Source organism: Ricinus communis, chromosome 8, assembly GCF_019578655.1.
Source record: "Ricinus communis isolate WT05 ecotype wild-type chromosome 8, ASM1957865v1, whole genome shotgun sequence".
Taxonomy (NCBI): domain Eukaryota; kingdom Viridiplantae; phylum Streptophyta; class Magnoliopsida; order Malpighiales; family Euphorbiaceae; genus Ricinus; species Ricinus communis.
In genome coordinates, this window is record NC_063263.1 from 10835982 (window position 1) to 10861154 (window position 25173).

General features: G+C 33.0%; 1 protein-coding gene and 1 long non-coding RNA gene across 5 annotated transcripts; both read left to right on the plus strand.

The window, feature by feature from the left end:
• The first annotated feature begins 4508 nt into the window (after window positions 1-4508).
• Window positions 4509-7933, plus strand: LOC125370827. The gene is made up of 4 exons (XR_007216907.1): window positions 4509-4668; window positions 5693-5760; window positions 6359-7242; window positions 7524-7933. It is a non-coding gene; the product is annotated as an uncharacterized LOC125370827 (long non-coding RNA).
• A 4692-nt stretch (window positions 7934-12625) lies between these two features.
• LOC8282720 (F-box/LRR-repeat protein 14) lies at window positions 12626-23023 on the plus strand. 4 transcript variants are annotated; one of them, XM_048377769.1, is made up of 16 exons: window positions 12626-12777; window positions 14182-14482; window positions 14565-14693; window positions 14785-14992; window positions 15771-15917; window positions 16600-16674; window positions 17032-17103; window positions 17440-17511; window positions 17758-17829; window positions 17936-18007; window positions 18367-18438; window positions 19069-19140; window positions 20289-20432; window positions 21283-21354; window positions 21706-21852; window positions 22419-23023. In XM_048377769.1, exons 2-16 carry the CDS (start codon window positions 14285-14287, stop codon window positions 22601-22603), a joined length of 1737 nt encoding a protein of 578 aa, XP_048233726.1. In that variant the 5' UTR covers window positions 12626-12777; window positions 14182-14284; the 3' UTR covers window positions 22604-23023. The 4 variants fall into 4 exon arrangements, with proteins under 4 accessions (XP_048233726.1, XP_048233725.1, XP_048233728.1 ...); XM_048377768.1 differs by having other exon boundaries at window positions 12664-12815; XM_048377771.1 differs by having other exon boundaries at window positions 12664-12815; window positions 20337-20432.
• Window positions 23024-25173: the final 2150 nt, after the last annotated feature.

Below are 25173 nucleotides of genomic sequence, written 5' to 3' on the forward strand. Positions count from 1 at the left end.
ATATATCAAGAGATGAAGAAACTTGAATTCCTTGAATTGAAACAAAATGAGATATCTGTTGCCGACTATGAATTACAATTTACAAGGTTATCTAGGTATGCACCAGAGGAAGTGGCAACTGATGAACTGAAGAGAAATAGATTTGAGAGGGGTTTGAGATTGGAGATATGCGAAAAGTTGGCAGTGCAACCACCTACCTTTATTGCTTTATTGGAAGGTGCAACAAGAGCAGAAGAATTATTCTTAGAAAGAAATATATTAGAAGTAAAGAAAAAGAAGATAATTGGGACATTTACTCCATCTTTCTCTAGAGGTGCCTCATTTACACCTAGGGGAGGATCAGGAAGTCAGCGAGGAGGTTTTAGAGGAAGGGGTAGTTATCAGTTTAGAGGGCCAAGTAGTATAACTTTGGGTAGAAGTGGTGGATCAATGAACATGCGAGGTAATTCTGGGCTTACTGGTAGAGGATATAGACCTGTTTGTGGCACTTGTGGAAGGACCCATTCAGGAGAGTGTTGGGGACCGAGAGTGCAGGTTTTTTATAGATGTGGGAAACCTGGGCATTATGCCAATGAGTGTGTAGTAGGTAGAGGAGCATCTAGTACCTACCATTTAGGAGGACAAAGTAGTGTTGGGGATAATGTAGTACCTACAACGACTGGTCGTGGAAGAGGTAGGGGAGGTAGAAGTGCAGCCTACAAAGAAAGATATGTCCATATTGAAGATGCGAACCAATCCTTACCGCGAAAAGAGTGTATCTTTATTACGAGGCAAGAAGCAACTACTTCTCCGTGGAGATAATAACTGGTATAATTTCTATTTGTAGGCATGATGCATATGTGTTAGTTGACCCCAGATCTACATGTTCATTCATTTCATGTGATTTTGCATTAAAAATGCATTGTGCCATTGAATCTTTAGGACATGATATTTGTGTTTCGATGCCTCACGGAGGAGTAATAATGGTGAATAATCGTAGTTCGGGCTTGTTCTGTGATGATTTGTGGTACAAATATGTCAGTAGACCTAATTGTGATCAATTTGTGAGATTTTGATGTGATATTGGGAATGGATTGGTTATCTAGAAATCATGTCATAGTTGATTGTTTAACGAAGGAAGTAAAAATGGTTATAGATGGGGAAATAAAAACAGTGTTCACGGGTGACAGGAAAATTGTGCCTACATGTTTGATTTCTGCTGCTACTGCCTTTCATTTAATGAAATTTGGGTGTGATGCTTATCTTGTAAATGTGGTAGACACTGGAATTGTTAGTCCAGGGGTTTCAGAGGTACCAATAGTCAAAGAATTCCCAGATGTATTTCTAGGAGAATTACCTGGATTGCCACCTCAAAGAGAAGTGGATTTTGAAATTGAAATTATTCCAGGAGTTGCTCCTATTTCTATAGCACCTTATAGAATGGCACCAGCAGAATTACAGGAATTGAAAAAGCAACTTGAGGATTTATTGGAGAAAGGTTATATTCGACCTAGTATATCACTGTGGGGAGCTCCAGTGTTGTTTGTGAAGAAAAAGGATGGAAGTATGAGACTTTGCATTGATTATAGGAAGTTAAACCAAGTTACTATCAAGAACAAATATCCTTTACCTCGCATTGATGATTTGTTTGATCAACTCAGAGGGGCAGCTGTATTCTCCAAAATTGATTTGAGATTTGGGTATTGACAATTAAAGGTTAGAGAGACTTCTATACCTAAAACGGCATTTCAGACACGATATGGTCATTATGAATTTGTTGTTATGCCATTTGGTTTGACCAATGCACCTGCAGCATTCATGTCTTTGATGAATAATATTTTTCAACCGTATCTTGATCAATTTGTGATAGTCTTCATTGATGATATTCTGATATACTCCAGTAATTTTGAAGAGCATGAACATCATTTAAGAACAGTATTACAAACTTTGAGAGAAAAGCAGTTATATGGTAAGTTCAATAAATGTGAGTTCTGGATGAATAACATTGCCTTTTTGGGGTATATTATATTTGCACAAGGTGTTCAACCGGACCCATCTAAGGTGAAGGCTATTCAGGAGTGGGAATCACCAAGAAATATTTCAGAAGTTCGTAGTTTTCTGGGATTGGCTGGGTACTATAGAAGATTCGTGAAGAACTTCTCCATTTTAGCAAAGCCATTGACTAATCTGTTGAAGAAACAAGTGACTTTTCAGTGGAATGATAAATGTCAAGCTAGTTTTGAGGAGTTGAAAAATAGATTGATTACAGCACCTATACTTACATTACCTATACAAGGAGGGGAATATGTAGTCTATACTGATGCTTCACTTAATGGTTTGGGTTGTGTATTGATGCAGAATGGAAGGGTTATTGCTTATGCTTCTAGACAATTTAGACCTCATGAATAAAATTATTTTACACATGATTTAGAATTGGTTGCAATTATACATGCTTTGAAAACTTAGAGACATTATCTTTATGGAGAGACATTTCAAATATTCACTGAGCACAAAAGCTTAAAGTACATACCTACACAGAAAGAGTTGAACCTCAGGCAACGAAGATGGATGGAATTGTTGAAGGATTATGACTGTACCATTAATTATCACCTAGGAAAACAAATGTTGTGGTAGATGCACTTAGTAGGAAGACTTTGGAAAGGGTTGCAGGTATGATGTCATATCATATGAGTTCCTTAATTTCGCTAAGAGCTATGGATATGCATTTTTCTATAAAGAATGGGGTATTATTGACTACAATGAAGACTAGTCCTCAGATACTAGATGAGATCAAACATGCACAAGGTAGTGATGCATACTTAAAGAAGTTACAGAAAAAGGTGCAAGATGGTAAGACAAATGAACTAATCGAGCGAGATGATGGAATGTGGGTTATGAAAACCAGAGTATATGTACCTAATGTAGCCGCATTGAAACAAAAGATTTTTTGGGAGGCTCACAATTCTCCTTATTCAATGCACCCAGGGAGTATAAAAATGTATAACAATTTGAAGCCACATTATTGGTGGTCAGGCATGAAGAGGGAAGTTGCAGAATATGTAGCTAAATGCCTAACTTGTCAACAAGTGAAAGCAGAACATTAATCACCTGCAGGTAAATTACAATCTTTAATTATACCTGAGTGGAAATGGGAAAGAATTACTATGGACTTTGTTGTTGGTTTGCCTCGCACTTTTAGGAGAAATGATGCTATTTGGGTAATAGTTGATAGGTTAACAAAATCAGCACACTTTTTACTTATTCAACAGAATGATTCATTGGATAAGCTAGCCAACTTGTATGTGAAAGAAATTGTTAGGTTGCATGGTGTACCTATCTCCATTGTTTCAGACAAGGATCCTCGGTTTACATCTCATTTCTGGAAGAGCTTACAAGTGGCAATGGGAACTAAATTGCATTTCAGTACTGCTTTTCATCCTCAAACAGATGGGTAATCTAAAAGAACCATTCAAACTTTTGAAGACATGTTACGGGCTTGTGCATTAGAGTATAGCGGAAATCGGGATGAACAGGTACCACTTATGGAATTTGCTTATAATAATAGTTTTCATTCTAGTATTGGTATGCCACCATACGAGGCATTATATGGGAGAAAATGTAGAAGCCCTATATGTTGGGATGTAGAAGGGTTGAGACAATTGGAAGGTCCTGAAATTATTCAAGAAACAGTAGACAAGATACAAGTTGTGAAGCAGTGTATCAAGGCCGCACAAGATAGACAGAAAAGCTATGCAGATAAACACAGAAGGGAAATTGAGTATGCAGTTGGGGATAAGGTTTTCTTGAGAGTATTGATCCATGGAGGGGTATCCTTCGATTTGGTAAACAAGGTAAACTAAGTCCTCGATATATCGGGCCATATGAGATTTTAGAGCGAGTTGGTCTTTTAGCCTATAGACTTGCATTACCCCTAGAGTTAGCTCAAGTACATAATATTTTCCATGTTTCTATGCTTCGACGATATCAATCTGATCCTAGCCATGTTATCAAGATACCAGAAATTGAAGTTTCTGAGAAACTTACATATGTTGAAGAACCGATTCAGATATTAGACCGACAGGTTAGAAAATTAAGAAACAAGAAAATTCCTATGGTAAAGGTGAAATGGAGTCAAAATTCATCTAAGGAAGCAACTTGAGAAGTAGAGAAGCATATGATGGATAAATACCCGAGCTTATTTGGCATGTCTGTTGGCGATTAGTTAATTTCGAGGACGAAATTTTCTAAGTGGGTAGGAATTGTCACAACCAAATTTATTTATTTCTTTTTTATTAATAATTAATATTCATTAGCATGTCATTAAACATGTCATTTGCATCATGATTATGTATGACCTATTTTATTATATTATGTGGTAGATAAATAAATTATTTAGTTACATATTGATTTAATTGAAAAGTAATGATTTTGGACTAAATTGGAACATTAGAAAGAAAGAGGATTAAATTGTAAAATTGCCTATTTTTACACCAATATACCACCTCTTTCATTTGTTCATTTCTACGCATGCTTTCCTATTTCCTCTTCTTCTTTGTCTCTCTCATTCTTCTCCTTTTCTTCTTCAACCTTGATTTTCCAAATCAAGCTCTACAAACTTTTAGTTAGTGGAAATCTAATTCTTCTTTTAAGTTTGAAAGATTTGGGCTTTCTTAATCAAGAGAAACAAAGGTGAGTAATTTTAATTTCTTGATTTTGCTGTAAATTAGGATTAATGATATGAAATTGTTGATGATTATGTGTTTTGGAAATTGTTTAATCAAGAGTAAACATGCTATTACTTGTGATCTTGAAGCTGAAATTTCTGGACAGATTTTTCACCTCTGATTTCGTGACCTTAGAGGCTTTATCTCGAGAATTTCCAAACATGAAAGTTGTAGGTATATGTTTCAAGAATATCTCTGTAAAATGGTTTTGCAGATCGTTGAGTGAGTAGGAACTTATGAGGTTCGATTTTGCTGCTGCTCTGTTTATGGTTCAGCAGGTGACCTGGTTTTTGTGCTGACATTTTGAGGCATTTAGAGGCTGAACCAAGCAGAGAGTTAAACATGAAAGTTGTTCATTTATATATCTACTATATGTTTTCAAAATTTCATAAATTTTGGTTAAGTATAACGTGAGATATATTGAACTTAATATGGCCTGCTCGAAACTGTTTTAAGCAGAAATCGGACTTAGGATTCAGAAATTTGTTGCTAATTTTGTGTTTCACAACTTGAGCTAGAGAAGTCCAAATTGAGTAAAATTAGTGTCTATAGGAACTTCAGAATGTTAACTTTATATCTAAAGAGTTTCATTAGAAAATTTATTCGTTTGATTGGTCATTTAATAGGAAACTTTTTGATGTTCTGTTTAGATGGAAATTGGAGCAGCTGTATAGAAAATGCCATAACTATTTCTATACCAATGATTTTGAAGTGATTCTTTCTGCTATGGTTTCTATAAAAAGGAAAGTGTAATTTTGGAAAATATGATATTTTTATTAATTGTACATAAGTTTTGGTGTAATTTCTAAGTGAGTACCTACAAGCTGTCTTCATCAACAAATATGTTGATTTGTTGTCATTCATCTCATGCATCATATTAATATCTAGAATATATGTTATTTTGTTGAAATGTGATGTTTTATGGATAGTAAAGATATATATATTTATGCCTTGTGATTGAGTTGTATTTATATTGAATATGTGAATAGGTTCATCCAAAGGCAAGGAAGTGGTAAGAGAAAAAGAATAGGATTACTTTGTTATCCTATAAATTTTGGTAAGTATTTAATAGACTAAACTTTGTGTATATTGAGTAGGAACTGATGTTTGATTACTTGATAATTTCTTGGTTGACTGAGTTGATATTAGTTATGTTTTTGGCTTGTTGTAAAGTGAATTGATTGTGATGTGTTGTAAAGTGAATTGATTGTGATGTGTTGTGAAGTGAATTGATTGTGATTAAGGATTGATGACTCTTGAATGGATATTGTGTGATCGGGAAAGCTGAGCCGGGCGGATAACTACTCGAGTATGTAAGATGGCAAGACTGAGCCGGGCGGATAGTCTTGTCAAGTGGTTATTGAAATTTGAAAATGTGAGGAAATATAAGGATGAGTCATCTGATCCTAATTTGATAGAAATAATGTAGAATTGAATTATTTGACTTGGTTGAGTTTGAGATTATTTGCATTATGTGAGATGAAATTGTTTGTTTATAAGAATAATTGAAATGGTTGATTTTATGATTGTTAGTTAAGTGTTGGTATAATTTTCTGTATTGATAAAGACTTGATAATTCTAGCCTAATATACTATAGTTTGTAAATTAAATGCTTATTGAGTCACTAGCTCATTCCTTAGCAATTTTTTTTTCAGGTTAGTGTAGTTGTAGATAACCTTAGCTGTGCATTGCTCTCTTTGCATCAGTCAATATTATCAGGTGGGCCAGAGGAGTTATCTAAAGCATTGGGGCATTTTGGAAACTTGTGTGAATTAAAATAATGTATAAATATTCCTTATATATATTACGTATGTCATGCCACTTAAATTGTATGAATGTATATTCTAACTAAGTAGTAAATTATGTTTATAAAGTTAATTATATATATATATATATATATATATATTGCTATTCAATTGGATGTTTGAGTTGGGGTGCTACAAGTTGGCTCTCACAGAACCTGCTGAATTACGAGCCTTTGGGACTTATATTGTACGAAGAGAGGAGCAGAGATTGGTATAGTTTTTAATGGCCTTTCGTGATGAGTTTGAGGGACTTCGTTGGTCTATTCTGCATCGTCATCCACTGCCTTCTGTTGATTCTGTTGTTAGTGAACTTTTGGCTGAAGAAATTCGTTTGAAGTCCTCGGTTGTAAAAAAGGTTTCTTCAGCTTCTACTCCATCTGTTTTTGCCATGCTTCCTCGATCAAACTCTAAATCTCAGTTCAGGCCATATGGATCTGTTGCTCGTAATGAATGCGGGTTCTGCAAGCAAAAAGGTCATTAGAAATCTCAGTGTCCGAAATTGGGCAGAGGAAAACAACAACAGTTTCATCAACAGCAGCAGCAACAGTCTCATCAATGGTCGTATCGATCACCGCCTCTCCACAATGGACCTCATCTTCTACCTCGTCCTCACAATGCCTTGTCAACCTCCTCCTTAGACCCATCATTGATTGAGCAATTTCAGCAGTTCCTTGCTTCTCAGCCTCATGTCATGTTTGCTTCCTCTCAAGTAGGTCCGTCATTTAGTCTTTCAGGTATATCCCCTTCCTCCTGGATTTTAGATTTTGGTGCTTCAAACCATATGTCACCTAATTTATCATCATTTACTTCTCTAACCCCTAAAGTTTCAGTTCCTGTTATGAGTGCTAGTAGTACACCTATGCCATTGCAAGGTGTTGGTTCGGTTATTATGCATTCTCTATCTTTATCTAATGTCTATTACATTCCTAGTCTTGCTTTGAATCTTACTTCTGTTGGTCAGATTTGTGATACTGGATGCTCAGTCTCATTTTCTTCTTCTGCTTGTTTTGTTCAGGATCCACAGTCTCAGAAAGTGATTGGGATCGGCCATAGAGAAAGAGGACTTTATGTATTAGATCAACTCAAAACCCCTCACACTGCGGCTGTTGTTCCTGGTGTGAATTTGTCATCTTTTCGTTTGAATCCCTCTTCATGTGTTTTATTTGTGGCACTCTCGGCTTGGTCATGTCTCTGTGTCTCGTTTAAAATTTTTAGTTTCTACAGGAGCTTTAGGAAATTTGAAAACTCATGATATTTCTTATTGTAGTGGTTATAAACTAGCCAAGTTTAATGCATTGCCTTTTCCTAAAAGCACTAGTATATTTGTTGCTCCTTTTGATCTTATTCATTCTGATGTAAGGGGACCCTCTCCTGTTTCTACAAAAGGGGGTTCTCGCTATTATATATCTTTTATTGATGATTGCACTCGTTATTGTTGGGTTTATCTTATGAAACGTCGTTCAGACTTTTTTGGCATTTATAATGAGTTTCGATCTCTTGTGAAAACCCAACATTCAGCTGTTATCAAATGTTTTAGATGTGATTTGTGGGGAGAGTATACTTCTCATGCTTTTAAGGATCTACTTGCTTTATATGGTACAATTTACCAAACTTCTTGCACTGATACTCTTGAACAAAATGGAGTTGCTGAGAGAAAACATAGGCACATTCTAGAGACTACACGATCACTCTTGTTGTCTGCTAGTGTTCCAAGTGAATTTTGGGGGGAAGGAGTTCTTACTTCTGTTCATTTAATTAACAGAATTCCTATTTCTCATAATTTTGGCTTGTCTCCCTATGAAAGATTGTATGGTCGTCCGCCAGATTATACTTCTCTTCGTATTTTTGGTTCTACATGTTTTGTTCTTCTTCCTCATGTTGAACGCAGTAAGCTATCATTTCGATCTACTATATGTGCCTTTCTTGGTTATGGTGCAAGTCAAAAAGGGTATCGTTGTTTTGATCCAGTCAGTCATAAATTATACGTTTCTCGTCATGTTGTTTTTCTTGAACATATTACTTATTTTGCAATTCTTGACCGTCCTCACCATATATCTATGTCTAATCTTATCCATATTGACCCTTTTACTACTGATGTTGATGAGCTATCCTCTACTGATATTCCTGACACCTCTATTGACTCCTCTACTACACACTCCGCCCAATCATTTCCTGAGACTGCGGATATTATCGTACCTTGCTATCCTGTATGCAATCATAAGTCCACTAAACAACCTGATTTTGATTATTCTTGTTATTCGAGTTTATTTGTTTCCTTTCTCGCTTCTATTCATCGTCTTTTTGAACCTTCATCTTTCAAAGAGCCATTCTTGATCCTCTTTGGCAGCGTGCCATGGTTGAGGAGTTAACTGCTCTTCACCAAACCCATACTTGGGATTTAGTATTCCTTCCTGCAGGTAAACGTGCTATTGGTTCTCGTTCGGTCTACAAGATTAAAACTAAGTCTGATGGTTCTATTGAAAGGTATAAAGCTCGTTTAGTGGCTAAGGGTTATTCTCAGGAATATGGTATGGATTATGAAGAGACTTTTGCTCCCATTGCTAAAATGACTACAGTTCGAACTCTTATTGTTGTTGCTTCCGTTCGCTGTTGGGATATAACTCAAATAGATGTCAAAAATGCCTTTTTGAATGGCGATCTTCAAGAAGAAGTTTATATGGTCCCTCCTCCTGGTCTTGATCATCATCCTGATGAAGTTTGCAGACTTAGGAAGGCTCTTTATGGTCTCAAACAGGCTCCTCGTGCTTGGTTTGAGAAGTTCTCTGTTGTAATTACGTCATTTGGTTTTCATCCTAGCCACCATGACTCTGCACTGTTTATCAAATGTACTTTGGCTGGTCGAATTTTGCTTTCTCTATATGTTGATGATATGATTATTACAGGTGATGATATTGTCGGAATTAGTCTGTTAAAGTCCGAACTGACTCGTTGTTTTGCTATGAAGGACTTGGGTTCCCTTCGTTACTTCTTGGGTATTGAAGTTGCTTCTTCTCCAAAAGGGTATCTTCTTTCTCAATCTAAGTACATTTCTGATATTTTTGAGCGTGCTCGCCTTTCTGATAATAAAACTGTTGCTACTCCAATTGAGCTCAACGCTCATTATTCTGCTTCTGATGGTTCTCTACTGCCGGATCCAAGTCTGTATCGGACCGTTGTTGGAAGTTTGGTTTATCTTACTATCACTCGCCTTGATATTGCATATGTTGTTCATATAGTCAGTCAGTTTGTTACTTCTCATACTACAGTTCATTGGGCTGTTGTTCTTCGCATTTTTGAGATACCTCCGCGACACTCAGTTTCAGACTCTTCTATTTTCATCTGCTTCATCTTTAGAGTTATGTGCTTACTCTGATGCTGATTGGGCTGGTGATCTCACTGACCGCAAATCAACTACTGGATTTTGTATCTTTCTAGGTGATTCCCTTATCTCTTGAAAAAGTAAGAAACATGACGTCATTTCTCGATCCTCAACGGAGGCTGAATATCGCGCTATGGCTTCTACCACTTGTGAAATAGTTTGGTTGCGATGGTTGCTTGCTGATATGGGTGTCTTTCTGCGGCAACCAACTCCTTTACATTGTGATAATAAAAGCGCTATTCAGATTGCACACAATTCAGTCTTTCACGAACGGACCAAGCATATCGAAATCGACTGTCATATTACCCATCATTATCTTCAGAATGGCACTTTGACATTGCCTTTTGTTTCTTCTTCTTTACAGCTTGCGGACTTATTTACAAAATGTCTCACTGCTTCACGTTTTCGTTTTTTATCTGACAAACTCTCGATCTTGTTGCTATCGCATCGTGAGTTTGATGGAGAATGTTAAACACTGTACTTAAATGTTTATTGTAAGGGTAGTATAATTATTTCCATGTTAGAGTATAAATAGTTATTTTTCCTTTATTTTTAGGTTAAGCTTACTTTGGGGATGTACATAATGTTATTCCTTCATTTGTAACATAAAGGAGTTTAATTTTGATTTTTTAATTAATTATTTATTTATATTATTTCAATGAAAGTGTATAGTAGAAAAAAATCTTAAAATAACTCATAATTTTTTAAAATTTAATTAAATTAATGATTTTTGTCGCTTTTATTTTAATAAATTTTTTATTTTAATAAATTTTTTATTTTATTATGAAAGGAGAAAGTAGAGTTTCAAATTTAAAATCTCAGTTCCATCTTTATACAACTTTTTCACTTCCCAACTGCATAGTTTTAGCCACCAGATGACACAACAAAGGGCATTCTTTACCCTTTGCATCAATTGGTCTTCATTGATATTTGCGAATTACTGCCAGCAAATATAGCCTACAGAGACTTCTAGAAAGGATCGTTACTGGCCTTAGTCTAACAAGAGGAGAAGGATCGGAACTGAATAATCTGAGGACGAACTTTAATATTATAATTTTTGAGACTCCTTCCTTGAGAATAGTTTAAATAAAAGCAATTTCACACTTTCAGACCCACCGCTAAATTAAAGACAATAGTTTCTATATGCTTGTCAATTATATCACTCAAAGTTATGAATTTTATGATGGCTACCGTACTTAATTCATATCGTTGAAATAAAATATTTCGGTATCAGAGTATTTCAGTATTCTATTTTAGATTTTTTCAAATTATATATAATTTAATTTTAAATTATTAAAAAACAACATTATAAAATTATTATCCATAATCTAATTAAATAGTATATTAAAAAACAAGAAATAGATATATACTTAACTTTTTATTATTATAAAGTTATAATAATAAATTTCTTTTATAACATTAATCGACTAAATTATAAATATTATCTTGTGGGATAAAGATATAAAAATCAAATTATATAAAATTTAAGTTGTTATTATTAAATAATATAGATTAGATCATAAAAATTATAAATTAATAAAAATATATAATTAAATTATAAGGTAATAAGTAAAAATAAATATATAATTATTTAAAATTTTAGATTCTGAATCGTTTTTATTGATCATAAAAAAGAGGTGATTTATAAGTGTAAAAAATCACCCACCATTATACGAAAACTACCGGCTCATATTTAACTATTAAACTCTCTCAAATTGTTAGTTGCATCTTTGTCAACAATACCCACCAACCATTAGTCCCAAAACAATGAGCTCATCTTGAGGAAAATTCTTTTAGATAGATCGAGTTAATAGTATTAGTCATTGTAATTATTATTGATTAATTAAATTTTAAAAAATTTTAATATATAAAACTCATATATATTGAAATATAATTAAATACTTATTTATAGTAGTGAATAGAGACACATGAGAATTTTTTTAATCGTCAAAAAAATTATATTCTACTTATTTATTATCAATTCTAATATTTAAATATTATTTTTTTATTTCAATAAAAATTATTTTATCACAATATATTTGTGTAATTTTAATTTCAACGATAATAAAGAATAGTTACATTAAAGTTAAAATTATGTTTCTATTATTAAAATATTATTATTTAAGTGTATAAATTAATTTTTTAATTATAAAATTATCAATTTATTAGTGTTTTATTATATTGATTTTTATTAATTTAACCGATAATTTTATTAATTTTTTGATTAATTTATTAATTTTTATTAATTTATCAATTTATAAATTTAATAGATAATTTTATTATATATTGAAATCAAAATTGTTATTAAATATATAATATTAAAATTTTAGATTTCAAATTTATTTAATAATAAATACAAAATATGAAATTGTTTAACAATTACAACTTTTTCAGTAATGATAACAAATATTTACAAAATAAATTTTTAAATTTAAGAATATAAAATAGAAAACTGAACTTGACACGCCCTTATTGGACTTAACTACTCATGAAGATAAATTAATAAAATACGAATAAAAAATTAAGGAGCCTTTGCGTGTACTATCCTCAAAAGCAAAATGGGCTCCATTCTAAGGATAGTGGATAAAGCAAAGCCGACGGCGAGGCATGGAATATCTAATAGTCATCATCATTGAAGGGACCCACACACTAGAGTAGGGTCCGCCCCACCCCACCCCATTTTTCTCTTCTTATCTCTTATTATTATTATGATGCTTTAGGAGTACACCTAATTCCAATCCTACCATTCCTTTTCTCCCTTACTCTATTCCACGTGGCGTTCATCAAGTGGTCCGGTCTTTTCGTTCCGTCACAGTCACAGCTCCCTTTCGTTTTGCTCATCTTTTTACTCTGGTTTAACACTCCAGTTCTGTTGGCTCAGTGTGTCCTTGTACGTCTCTCTCTCGTTTTGATCATCGCTTTGATTCGGTATATTGATTGATGGAGAAACATTTCGTGTTTTTTCGTGTTTTTTTTCTTGTTTTTATTTGTTTGATTTTCTGTTTTCTGTTCTGTGCTGGAGTCTGTTTGTTTTCTCGGAAATTGATTTCCATGAAAATGATTCCTGGAAAATCTTTTTGCAAAAATGAAATTTCACTTTCTGTTTTTTGGAGCCTCTTAGCTTTTACCTTGTTATCAACCTTTTACGTATTAGCTTTATGAAAATTAAGAAAAAGAAAAAAATTCTTTCTTCTGTAATTTAAGTTTGTGCTTTTTTATAATATATTTTTTTCTCTGTTCTACGTCATTTCTTACTTGATCAACATCTATCCGTAGCTCTTTTTTTTTTTCTTTTCTGTTGCTGTTAAAATCTATGAATTTGAAATTATTCTTTTATTTAAAATGTAGAATGTAAAATGTTTAAACTGCGAAAATATATAAATTTGGTAGCTGAGAGCTATTATGTGAGTTTTAGTGTTTTGTTTGTGGAATGGAAAACTTTTAAATGATTCATTTTGTTCATGAAATAATGATGTTTGTTGAACAATAGAATTTATGAAACTATTGCCTTTTCAGATTAAAAATATTTTAGTTCATCTGTACTTCTTATAGGGGTTAAATTTATATGCTAATAAGGTATTTAAGCTGTTAACTTACTAATGACTAATGAGCTGAATGTACTGTAGAATGTTAAGTTAAACTGTTCAGTCATTAATGATTATGATTATGTCAACCTTGTCTGATGACATTAGGTTATTAATATGGAAAGTGGGTTAATCAAACTTTTGTTTGTGTGTCTTTCTAAAATTTATTTGGAAGAAATTTTTTTACAATTAATCGAGTGTCTGTAGGATTTAGCTCTGTTGGTTTTGCAGAGCATATATGGTAGGCCTTGATGGTTTAAATAGGTCGTTGTAGCTATTTTAACCCTTATATTGAAACTTTATTTGCCACTCATAAATTGCACTGTCAACGCTACCTTTGTTTCGGTGTTGCAATTTTGGGTGGAATTTGGTATGCAAGCCATTGTCAGAAAGCATTTAGGAAATTTAAGTTGGTACTAAAATTGATTAGAACTGTATGTTGATGTTATTAAATGTTTCCTTAAAAGATATTCAATTTACCCTTTTTGAGTTGATGGCTATGTCTCATGGAGTTGTCTAATTTGAATGCCCCAAGGCAAATAGAATCGTCGGTGCTTAAATTTATGAGTGGTGCTCCTATAAGACTTTCTATTGGATATTTAATTCTTCAAAACAATGAACTTTCTGATATGAATTATTGAAAATTCTGTTCTGGAGGTGAGGATAATGTGGTCAGAATACTTACTCTTCCATACTTCTTCTTTTTACAGGGTGGGGTGGAGTGCATATTTCTGTTTTTGGTAATTGAATGGATTAGGGTACTGTTCTGCTGCACATTTTATGACATACAATTGACTATAAGATATTTCTTCAATGGGGGGAGCTTGTTCTAGGAAGAGGAATCAATTGGAAAATGAAGATAATTTACAAAGGGGCATTTCTAGAAGATATAGCAAAAGTGGAAGCTCAAAGTGGTTGGCAACTTCATTTTCTAGACCTGCCTATGAACTACTGCGGGGAAATCAGAGATGTCCATCTCTCATGGAATTATGCATCCAAAAAATACGCGAGGTATATTCTGTTCTATGCAGTATCAGAATCATCAAATTGTTTTTTCATGCAGACTGACTGCATGAGTTTCTTGCTCGAACAGGACATAGATAAATACAGTACATTTTCAATGCTTCCAAGGGACATTAGTCAGCAGATCTTCAATGAGTTGGTGTATTCTCAACGTTTGAATGATGCTACTATTGAAGCTTTTCGAGATTGTGCTCTCCAGGTAATTTCTACTGAGACATTTGGCAAAGCCTTTCAAGATCTTCGTCACTGTTGATTGTGGCATATTGTTGATCTGCTTGTGGGTTTGACAGGATCTTCACCTGGGAGAATGCCCTGGAGTTAATGATAGTTGGATGGATGTTATCTCTTCACAAGGCATATCTTTACTTTCTGTTGATCTTTCTGGTTCAGATGTCACTGATTCTGGATTGGCTTATCTAAAAGACTGCACAAATCTGCAAGCGTTAAATTTTAATTATTGTGACCAGATTTCAGACCCTGGACTTAGTAATATTAGTGGTAAGTAATATCCTTTCTCTGTGTTTATCCATCTCTACCCGAAATTATTTAGTATTCATTTCTGGCTCTATGTTCTTTTTAGAACTATAATTATATTTTCTAAAACAAACTAAACTCGTAGTAAATGGTGTATGACAGAAGGTAGGAAGCTATCCAAACTTCAAAGTAGTAACATGAAATGTAAATGAAAATTGAAGAATATGAGTAATCAAAACTGAGTGATTGTGATATGAATGCTAGAGTTCTGGACCTAAGAAAGTTAGAATAAACGGGAATTTGTTATCTTGCTCTACAGGATGGATTAATTATTTTCTTCCTTTCTGGTTTTTCCATTTACTACTGGTTCTTCTTGGTCCTAACTCGATGTCTTTTGTATTGTCATATTCTTTTTGTTTTTGTTGTTGTTTTCCTTTTTTTTTTTTTTAATTAATGTAAAGTAGGATATGGGAAGTGTCTTCTCCTTTTTCTTCTCCCGCTTTCTTTGTACTGTTTCATTGCATGAGGTCAATGGAGGATTGCTTTTTCTTGTTCTTCTTTTTCTGGGACAACTTTAGTCGTATCTGTAGTATAGATGCTTGAATTGACAACCTCTCATTAATATGAGAGATGAGATGCCCTTTAAAGTATGTGGGACTTGACCTGGGACTTGGGAGTCAGGATATCTCCTCTCTTCCTATTTTTATTCTAATTGATATTTAACATACTATTTTATCCTGGTGTGCAGATTATAAGAACTGAGATTAGTTTTTGTAATATTTTCTTTCTGAAAAATCTACAGGCCTCTCAAATTTGACAAGTTTGAGTTTTAGAAGAAACAATTCAATTACGGCACAAGGAATGAGTGCCTTTGCTAGCTTAGTTAACTTGGTGAAATTGGATCTAGAGAGGTGTCCTGGCATTGGAGGTGGGCTTGTTCATCTCAAAGGTAGTTCTCACCTTTAAAGGAACTCTGACTCCATTAGAAAGTTACAAATTTGACATTTATACAAGATTTGTCTGTTTTTTTATGTTAATTAATGTAGTTTTGTCTAGGAAATGTTTAGTTATGTATGACCTGTTTTTCAAATACTAATTGAGCATAATCAGGATGGTTTATGCTTTGCTGGGATTTTGTTTAGTTACATAATTTTGTATGATATATGGGTTTGTTTCCATCTATCTTAGAAAGCAGCATGAAACATATATGTGTTTTTGCATAAACATGGTAAACTGCATCTCTGCATATTTGTGCTTTTCTGTGTAAACTGTAAATCATATTGTGCTAACATAGTTATATATATATATATATATATATATATACATATATATATATATATATATATACAGTTTTTCCTTGAAAGTTTTTTGTGGTTATTACTCTTGGGAATATTTGTTTGAGATCCTTGAAACCTCTGCTCATGTGATACTTGATTGCATAATTTCTGCAATGCGCTTGAGATGCAAGTGCTTCTGTATCCATTATATTTAGATGGTATGTATTTGTATCAGTGTTCTGTAGAAGAATTTATAATACTGAAGCTTTCAAGTTCTGGTTACCTCGCACGTTTGTTTTAATATTTTAACTTTTGGCTAATCTGTAGAATTTTGCCACATCTATCATGCTACAGATTTGATGAAGTTGGAGTCTCTTAATATCAAATGGTGCAACTGCATAACAGATGCTGATATGAAGTATCTTTCTGGTAATGACACTCTCTCTGTTTTGCTCTCCCCTCTCAGAGAAATAAATAAATAAGTAAAGTGCGTGCGCTAGAAAATATCAATTATTTGCTTTAACTAGATAGAAGTTTTTGCTAGGTTATTCTTGCTGAATACTGACTTCCATTGGCATAGTCCCTTGTTGATGACATGGAATTATTTGCATTTTTCCATTATAGAGTTCATGCTTAATTCTTGTGGATTTGACCCATGGGGCATGAGATTAAATGGATAGGAACATAATTCTATTTATGAGAAAAGTTCTTGTCAAAATTGTAAAGCTGTTTCAACTTTGACTTACCAAATAGCTTTTCAATTTTCTTATTTACTTTTCTTTCTAGGGCTGGTAAAGTTGAAAGGATTGCAAATCTCCTGCAGCAAGGTTACAGATGTGGGCATTTCTTATTTGAAAGGTATGTAATATCTTTCTTTCTTTTTTCTTTTGTTTATATTAGTGTTGAAATTTTAATTAGGCCATACTCTCTTTGCGAGTATGAAAGTGGTTTGATGTTTATAAGCAGAGGCTTAAAATTAGTTGAACTGAACCTTTTACTTTGTATATGCCTTTTGATGATTGTTTCAATATACTTTAGCTGCATGGTTAGATGCGCCTAATATAAGTGTTTTCTCATATTATAAGATAATTTTATACAACAATATTTCCATGGGTTGTTTGATTCTGCAACATATTATTCTTTTTACATTATTGTTGAAGTTGATTTTTACATCCATAAAGATAAAATTTGCAGGTTTGCATAAGCTCAATCTATTAAACTTGGAGGGGTGCCCAGTCACAGCTGCATGCTTGGACTCTCTTTCAGGTTTGCAAGTTCAATTCCACCGCTCAACATACTAGGAATATGACTCATAAATTTGCTTTGGAAGTGGCTATTGGTGCTTAATTGGCCTGATTTTCTATGATTTTGAATGTGGGATATGTGGGACTATAATATGATGAATATCTTGTTTCTAAAAGCTAGAAAGTTTATCTTGATTTTGTTAAGTATATCAAATTTATCATTCTGTTGGGCATAACCTGATTTCTATTTTTGCATGTTTTTGTGCAGCTCTTGCTGCTCTGTTGTATTTGAATCTTAACAGGTGCCATCTTTCTGATGATGGATGCGAGGCTTTTTCCAGTAAGTATCCATTCAGCCATATTTTGTGGGGCGTAAATCCTATGGTCGACGCATGCTAATATTTAAGAAGTAATCCTACTGTCATGACATGTTTTGTCTTCCACAGAGCTTGGAAGACTTAAAGTGTTAAACTTAGGCTTCAATGATATCTCAGACGCATGTTTGGTACACCTCAAAGGTAGTGTATCTGTTGCTCTGTACCTTTTCCATACCAAAAGTGTATATCATTTTTTTTTTTCATGCCATGACATGTAGCTAGTGTTTCTAGACGACTAGGAAAATTATTTCCATTCACCCTCTAAATGAAAATTATTAAGGTTCAGAAATGTTCAGAAAAGATGAAAGACTAGGAAACTGATTCGAAAAGGTAACTACTTTGTTGATTATCTTTTAACTTTACTGGAATTATTCCAGTGCCATGTCTAAAATATGGAAGCACAAGTTGGTTTGTGCATTAAAATAGTTAATAGACTACCGTATATAAGTTATGTTCGATGGATACTTTTGGGTAACTAGCTTTCTATATTATTGGATCAGGTTTGACAAATTTGGAGAGCTTGAATTTGGATTCTTGCAGAATTGATGATGAGGGGCTGGCTAATTTAACAGGTCATTAATTGATTTGCCCATTTTCTTTTCATTTCTTGATGTGCTTATTTCATTATCTTTTCTTTCATTTCTTTAGTTATTAGGTTGTCTAGAAACATGCTTTTATGTCACTGATTAAATATCAGAAATCTGCCATGCCGAATTTTGTGTATGTAGTATAAATGTCATATTTATTGGCGATACATTTTATGTGTGAATTTCCATGTAGATAGAATATATGAAGTCTCTGATTCGAGCAAACTTAATTATGAAATCATTGAATTAATTTCTTCATGTTTTAAAACTTTCCTTTAATTGCATGTATTCAGTTTATGATCAGTAAAAATTTGCAGAGTTCTCAGTTCCAGGTTACTATAAGGGCAAAAATTAAAGTGAGCATATTGTTGTGAAGACTCGAGTGTGATTAGGAGTTCTGTTGATGAAGCCAGTATATTTCATGATGATAACCGGTTTTCAAAAAGCTATGTCAATGCAGTGCACAAGGGTGTTGAAGTCAATAGATCTATCAAACATATACGGATACTACACTTTTTCCAGCATTAAGAGACATGTTATCTGAAGTGTGTGACATGCTTTTCTCCCTTTTCTGTCTATCAGTAGTGCTAACTTTTGAATGTTGCTTGGTTTTAGGTCTTCGACATTTGAAATGTCTGGTGTTGTCAGATACTGAAGTTGGAAGTAGTGGGCTCCGCCACCTATCTGGTTAGCAATTTATTTCCTACTTCTGAATTGATATGTATAATTAGTTTATAAAAGATGACCCTTTTCAATTAAACTATTACATCATGGATTCAGTTCTTTTATGTTTCTGTTCTTCAATAATTCTCCACCATTTGAGACTTCCGATTGATGGTAGATGTTCCTCTTCATTCATTTGGTCTTTTTTTAAGGTTATTGGTTCACTTTGCCATTTTTTTAGCGTCTTTTTCTACTGATTTGAAACGTCATCTGCTCAATTGAATGAAGCTTTGAGGGTTTTGTAAAGTGTGATCTGTTTGAATAAGGGACCCTATAGTTTTGGAAAGCTCATGGGGTAATGTTTCTAATGGCTTTGGAGGAAGCTATAATGCACTAGTTTTCTATTTTTTTCAAGCCTAATCCCATAAGGCAGAGGCCATGGAGATCATGGGATGACATATAGGCAAATATGGTAAGCAATTGCACAGCCACTGGTTTATATCTGAGAAACTGGTTCGGTGTCAAGCGCACCATATTATATGCGTGTATGCTGAACTATAATTTTTAGTATGGTTTCTTTTGGTTCATCTTCATCCTCTTTCAATTTAACCTTTTTAAAGAATGTCCGAGTTCATTTAATGTCTACCTAAGTGAAGGAACAATATCTGGATATAGCTACTCAAATGGAAGATATCGGTGGTTACCTGCTTCCATGCATAAGAGCATAATTTACATCAATTGTTGGCAAACCAGTCTCACTCTGGCAGTCAACGGGAAAGGAAAGGAACACAGTCAATAAATGAATGAAATACTCTCAGGAAAAGTTCCTGCTGAGAGTTCTTGGATGGAGAAAGGAAAGAAAATTTCTGTCTTCAACGAAATTTGAAACATAAATCGTGATGCACTTTGAGTAAATTTGTGATGCAAGCTAACGATTATAAGAGGCGAAGAAATTGTACTCTTTGGGGAAGTTTCAATACATGAGAACACCATAAGGCAGTCGTTATAGAAATGCTTGGTGTGGAAGATAATCAAGCACTTCTTACCAGATTTTCTCTCCTCTTTCAGTGAACTCATGCTTTATATACAATCTATGAACTATAATCTAACTTCTTGTCTTGGTTTGTACGTATTGCATAACCTAGTTTTTTTACTTGGTGTATTCTTTTTAGGTTTGACCAATTTGGAGAGTATAAATCTCTCGTTCACTATGATAACAGATGGCGGTATAAGAAAATTGTCTGGATTATCATCTCTCAAATCGCTTAATCTAGATGCTCGCCAAATTACAGATAGTGGTCTCGCAGCATTGACAAGTAAGTGTAGAGTGATCATGGTGCCTATAGATCATTTCCTTAATATAGCTCATTAATTAAAATCTCTTCTTTCTTTGTCATGTTAAAAATATGTAATTTTCAAACATGCTTTCCTATTGAGGTGCCTCCTCTCTCCTTCCTTATTGTTTGTGAGATAAAAAAGATTTACTGGAGGCTTGCAGCAAGTTGCTACCATGCGCTAAACATATTGTATTGTTGAAATACAGAACATGAGTCATTTGGTAATTATGGACTACTAGCCACAGCCTTTAAAAGGTTCTACATTGTTTGTACTGTTGGGAAAGAATATCTCAACTGAGTTAGTTCAACTTATGTTTCACAATTCATTATATGCCTAAGATAGTTTATCTACTAGGATTTACTTATGCAGTATTTATTTTTCAAAACAGTGGATAATATTGTTGATTCATATGTCAATATGATACAGTCTGCTTCATTTGTCAAGACTAATATTGCTCCTCGGTATGACGGGGAGAACCTCCTCTGCTAAATTTTTTCTTCGTAATTAAGCTCTACTGTTTTGAAGATGAAATTAGGTACCAACTAAAATAACAGTTGAAATGAAACTAATCATTTTAAGTCATAAATGGAATCATTTGGAGTTGAGTTTGGGTTTAGGACAGAAATAAGTCAATCTGATTATAATTCTAGTGCTTGAATGATGCTTACTACTGGAGTTTTATGCTTATTTTCTCATGTAAGAAAGCTCTCCGGGCCATTTGTAATTCACATTTTCTCGTCATGTTAGTATTAGTTATTTTAGTTCTTAATATCTTCAAGTAGTCTGATTAATAGATGCATGAACATACTGCATAACTGACTTTTGCAGATTTGACTGGATTGACCCATCTGGATCTCTTTGGAGCTCGTATTACAGATTCTGGGACACATTATTTGCGAAGTACGTTTTACAACACTTTCTTTAACTTGCCTGACAGAGGGGGGAAAAGTTATTCATGATGTTGAATGCACTCTTAACTGTTCTTTAGAGCTGAAAGATTGTTTTGGGTGAATTGGCAATCATTTGGTCCTGATGTGTAACCATATGCACTATTAGCATAAAAGTTTATTTTGGTAGAATTAGTGATAAGAGGCCTCGGTATTGTTATTAGATCTATGTTAATGCAATTAGTTAATGGCACCATTAGGGAATTGGGTTTTTGTTTGATGCAGACAGCGTTTTAGTTGAATCCTGCATCCCTTACCATCCTGTGCATCTTACACTGTTTCTTTATTGCTTGTTCTACTACAGATTTCAAGAACCTGCAGTCTTTGGAAATATGTGGTGGAGGATTAACTGATGCTGGCATAAGAAACATAAAGGATCTTTCATCCCTGTCACTGCTAAATTTGTCACAGAATTGCAACCTAACTGACAAATCACTGGAATTGATTTCTGGTAACATCCAAAGCATTAAATGAATGACCTCACTTCAACTGCTTAATGTTTGGCTCTGGATCACTGGCCTAGCACCTAATGCACCTTCTTTGATTAATATTTCTATAACTTTGTGATGGGCCAAACTGGATCTATGGTTGAAGATGTTGGTGCTAACAGAGAAGTTTTAATATATGTTTTTGAATTGCTGAAACTTTTTTGACAACTTATTCCAGTCTGACCCTACACCTCAATGCACATGCCTTATATAATAATTTCTATTCGAGGTCTTTTATTTGTTACCATCCAGAGTCGCCTCTTACAATTAACAAGCCCAGAATTCATCAAAAGATAACTAACCTAGTAAACTAGTTCAGTTGTTGTGTCTTTCTCCTGAAATCCTTTTATTTGAAGTACATTTAAGGAGTTAAAAGGCGACTGGAACATCTTATTTAGTTCTCGTCTTGGTTATACGACTTTATAATATTTAAATGGTCTGAGTGAAACTTAATTTTTGTTTTTAGTACTCTTTGTAAGCATACCCAGGGTTTCAGAAGCTTGATTCAATTCTGTCTATATACATGCAGGGTTGACAGGATTGGTCTCTTTGAATGTGTCAAATTCTCGGATAACCAGTGCAGGGTTGCAGCATCTGAAGCCACTGAAAAACTTAAAATCATTGACCTTAGAGTCATGCAAGGTCACAGCTACTGATATTAAGAAGCTTCAATCAACTGACCTCCCTCAATTAGTGAGCTTCCGGCCTGAATAGTTGAGAAGGTAATATGGGATCTCTATGTAAATAGTTTCTGTCAGCATGGATTTGATGTTTGAAATAATAACATCAAGTTACAAAAGACAAATGATCTTTATGTTTCTGTCGGCATGGATCTTTATGGGATCTTTATGTAAATAGTTTCTGTCGGCATGGATTTGATGTTTGAAATAATAACATCAAGTTACAAAAGACAAATGATGAATTTGTACATATGGGTCATGGGATGGTAGTAAAAAAGCTTGCACCTTGTGTGAAGCTTTCTTTCATATTGTTGCAGTATGAAAGAAATTGTATATAAGCTTCCTAGCAAGTTATTTGAGCAAATTAAAAATCAGAGGATACAAAGAATTTCTTGTATATATTGTTGGATGGCAGCATGTTATGCATTTGAGGTCTACAGCTTTTTTCTGCCAAGGTTCTTGAACCAAGTTTGTATTTTGGTTGAATGTCCAATGTTGGGGAAATTTATCACCGGCATGCAGAGTTATTTTACAGACATAAATGTCTTGAAACTGGAAGATGTCTTTACCCATGTCTTCTTCACAGCATTCTCTAATATCAAATACCGAAAATTGTCAAACAGGGATCATAGTAGGAGGATGAATGATACATAAATTCCTCTTTTATTTTTCGTCTATAATATAGGGATATAATTTTCTTTATAGGTCTAGTGTTCGTATGATCTTAAAATATTTTCTACAATTATTTACTTTATGCAAAAGCCAAGGTTATGTTATATGTACAAGTGAGATTTATGTTGCAGAGGCACCTTGGATGAAGTTGAGCTCTTCCGGATGTTAATGGTATTGAATTGCAAAAATTTGAAAATTTAGGACTTACATTGGCAAAATTCAAAATGACAGCCATTTAAAATCTGTAGAAAGTATTAAAATTCCAATCAGGATTTGTAGGTAATTCCCTTTCTTGAGTTCATAACATTTCCAAAAGGTAAATTCCCTTTCTTAGGGTTCAAATACATCCAAGCTTAGATATGGAAGTTCATATTAACATGTCAAAATTGTTTCTCTGTTACATAATAAAGTTGCAAGATGAATTTCATTTAGCATTTCCATCATTATTTTTCTTTCTCTGGAATTTGGAATAACTTTCAGTGATTGATTTATTTACTCAGGGCATCTTTTGCTAATATTTCAAAATCTTGAAGAGTTGTAAAGTCTAATACTTGGAAAGATATTTTAATTCTTTTAAATCAAATATAAACAGAAAAAGGAAAATTTTTCAACAGGTCCAAAAAGCTTCTCGAGGAAAGTCCCTAATAGGATTTGTCCAACGGCGGTAAATTTCTTTCCTATGGTGACTTTTTTTATGATTCTTTTTCCAAAAAAACTACTTATACGATTTTTTTAATTGTACTATAATATATTTTGGATATTTTATTAACATTTTTTAATATATTTTATTATTATTAAATATATTTTTTATTTTACTTTAATTATATTTATATATATTTTTTAAACTGTATTCAATATATTTTTAGTATATTATGATATATCTTTAAAAATACACATCTTCTTGATATCTTTTAAATAAACTTTCAATATTCTTTTTTAATAAAATTTTAAAAAAATAAAAAAATTTAAAATAAAAACTAAATTCACAATGACATAAATAAAAAATAATATCATTTTGATATCTGTTAATATTTTTCTACGAAATTCTGAAATAAAAATTTATAATAATACAAGTTAAAATAAATTGAGGTTATAAAAATATAAATTTTAAAAAAATATTCTTCAGATATTTTATAAATATTTAGTATTTTTTACCTGATCCTGATGAAACTCTAAAAAATAAATTGTATAAATAAATTTTTTTTAAAAGAAACTATAAAAAATAATTTTTTAACCATAAAAATAAAATTGTTTAGAAAGAATAGTGCTCCGTGAAATCTTACAAGAAAATAAGTGGATGACATTAATAAAGAAATAAAAAAGAAAGTCTAAAGTTAAATTAAAATCATGAGAAAAAAAAAAATGATAAAGGCAAGAAATCACTACATCCTTAATATAAATGTCCAAATAGTCCAAGGAAAGAGCAACACAATTTCTTTGCCTGAACAAAAGGTTAATAGCACTGTTGGCGTTTGTTTTTCTTAGTGTTTTTGGTACTAAACCTAGTCATTTTAGTTTCTTTATTATTATTATTATTATTATTATTCTTTTACTTTTAACAAGCTTGTGTTTTGAATCAGTTGAGTATGTGTTTGGGATGTTAATCTCCATTCTGAGTAGACGAGCTATAGCTTGAGTGAGCTTTGACAAATTCATCATGACCCCAAGTTTGGGCTAAATTAACAAATTGGAGCTTATTCGAGGTGAATTTGGATTTAGTCCAGTAATAAATGTAACAATATTTATATTAATTAAAGAAATTTATAATTATCAATACATTTATAATTTTATTTAAAATTACATATATATGTAAATATAAATCGAGCAAACTAAAACAAAATCTATAAATAGCTATATATTATTATGTATTTTATATTGTATTGAGATCAATAGTTTAGTGATAAAATTTATGCGTATTTTAATGAGGTTGTA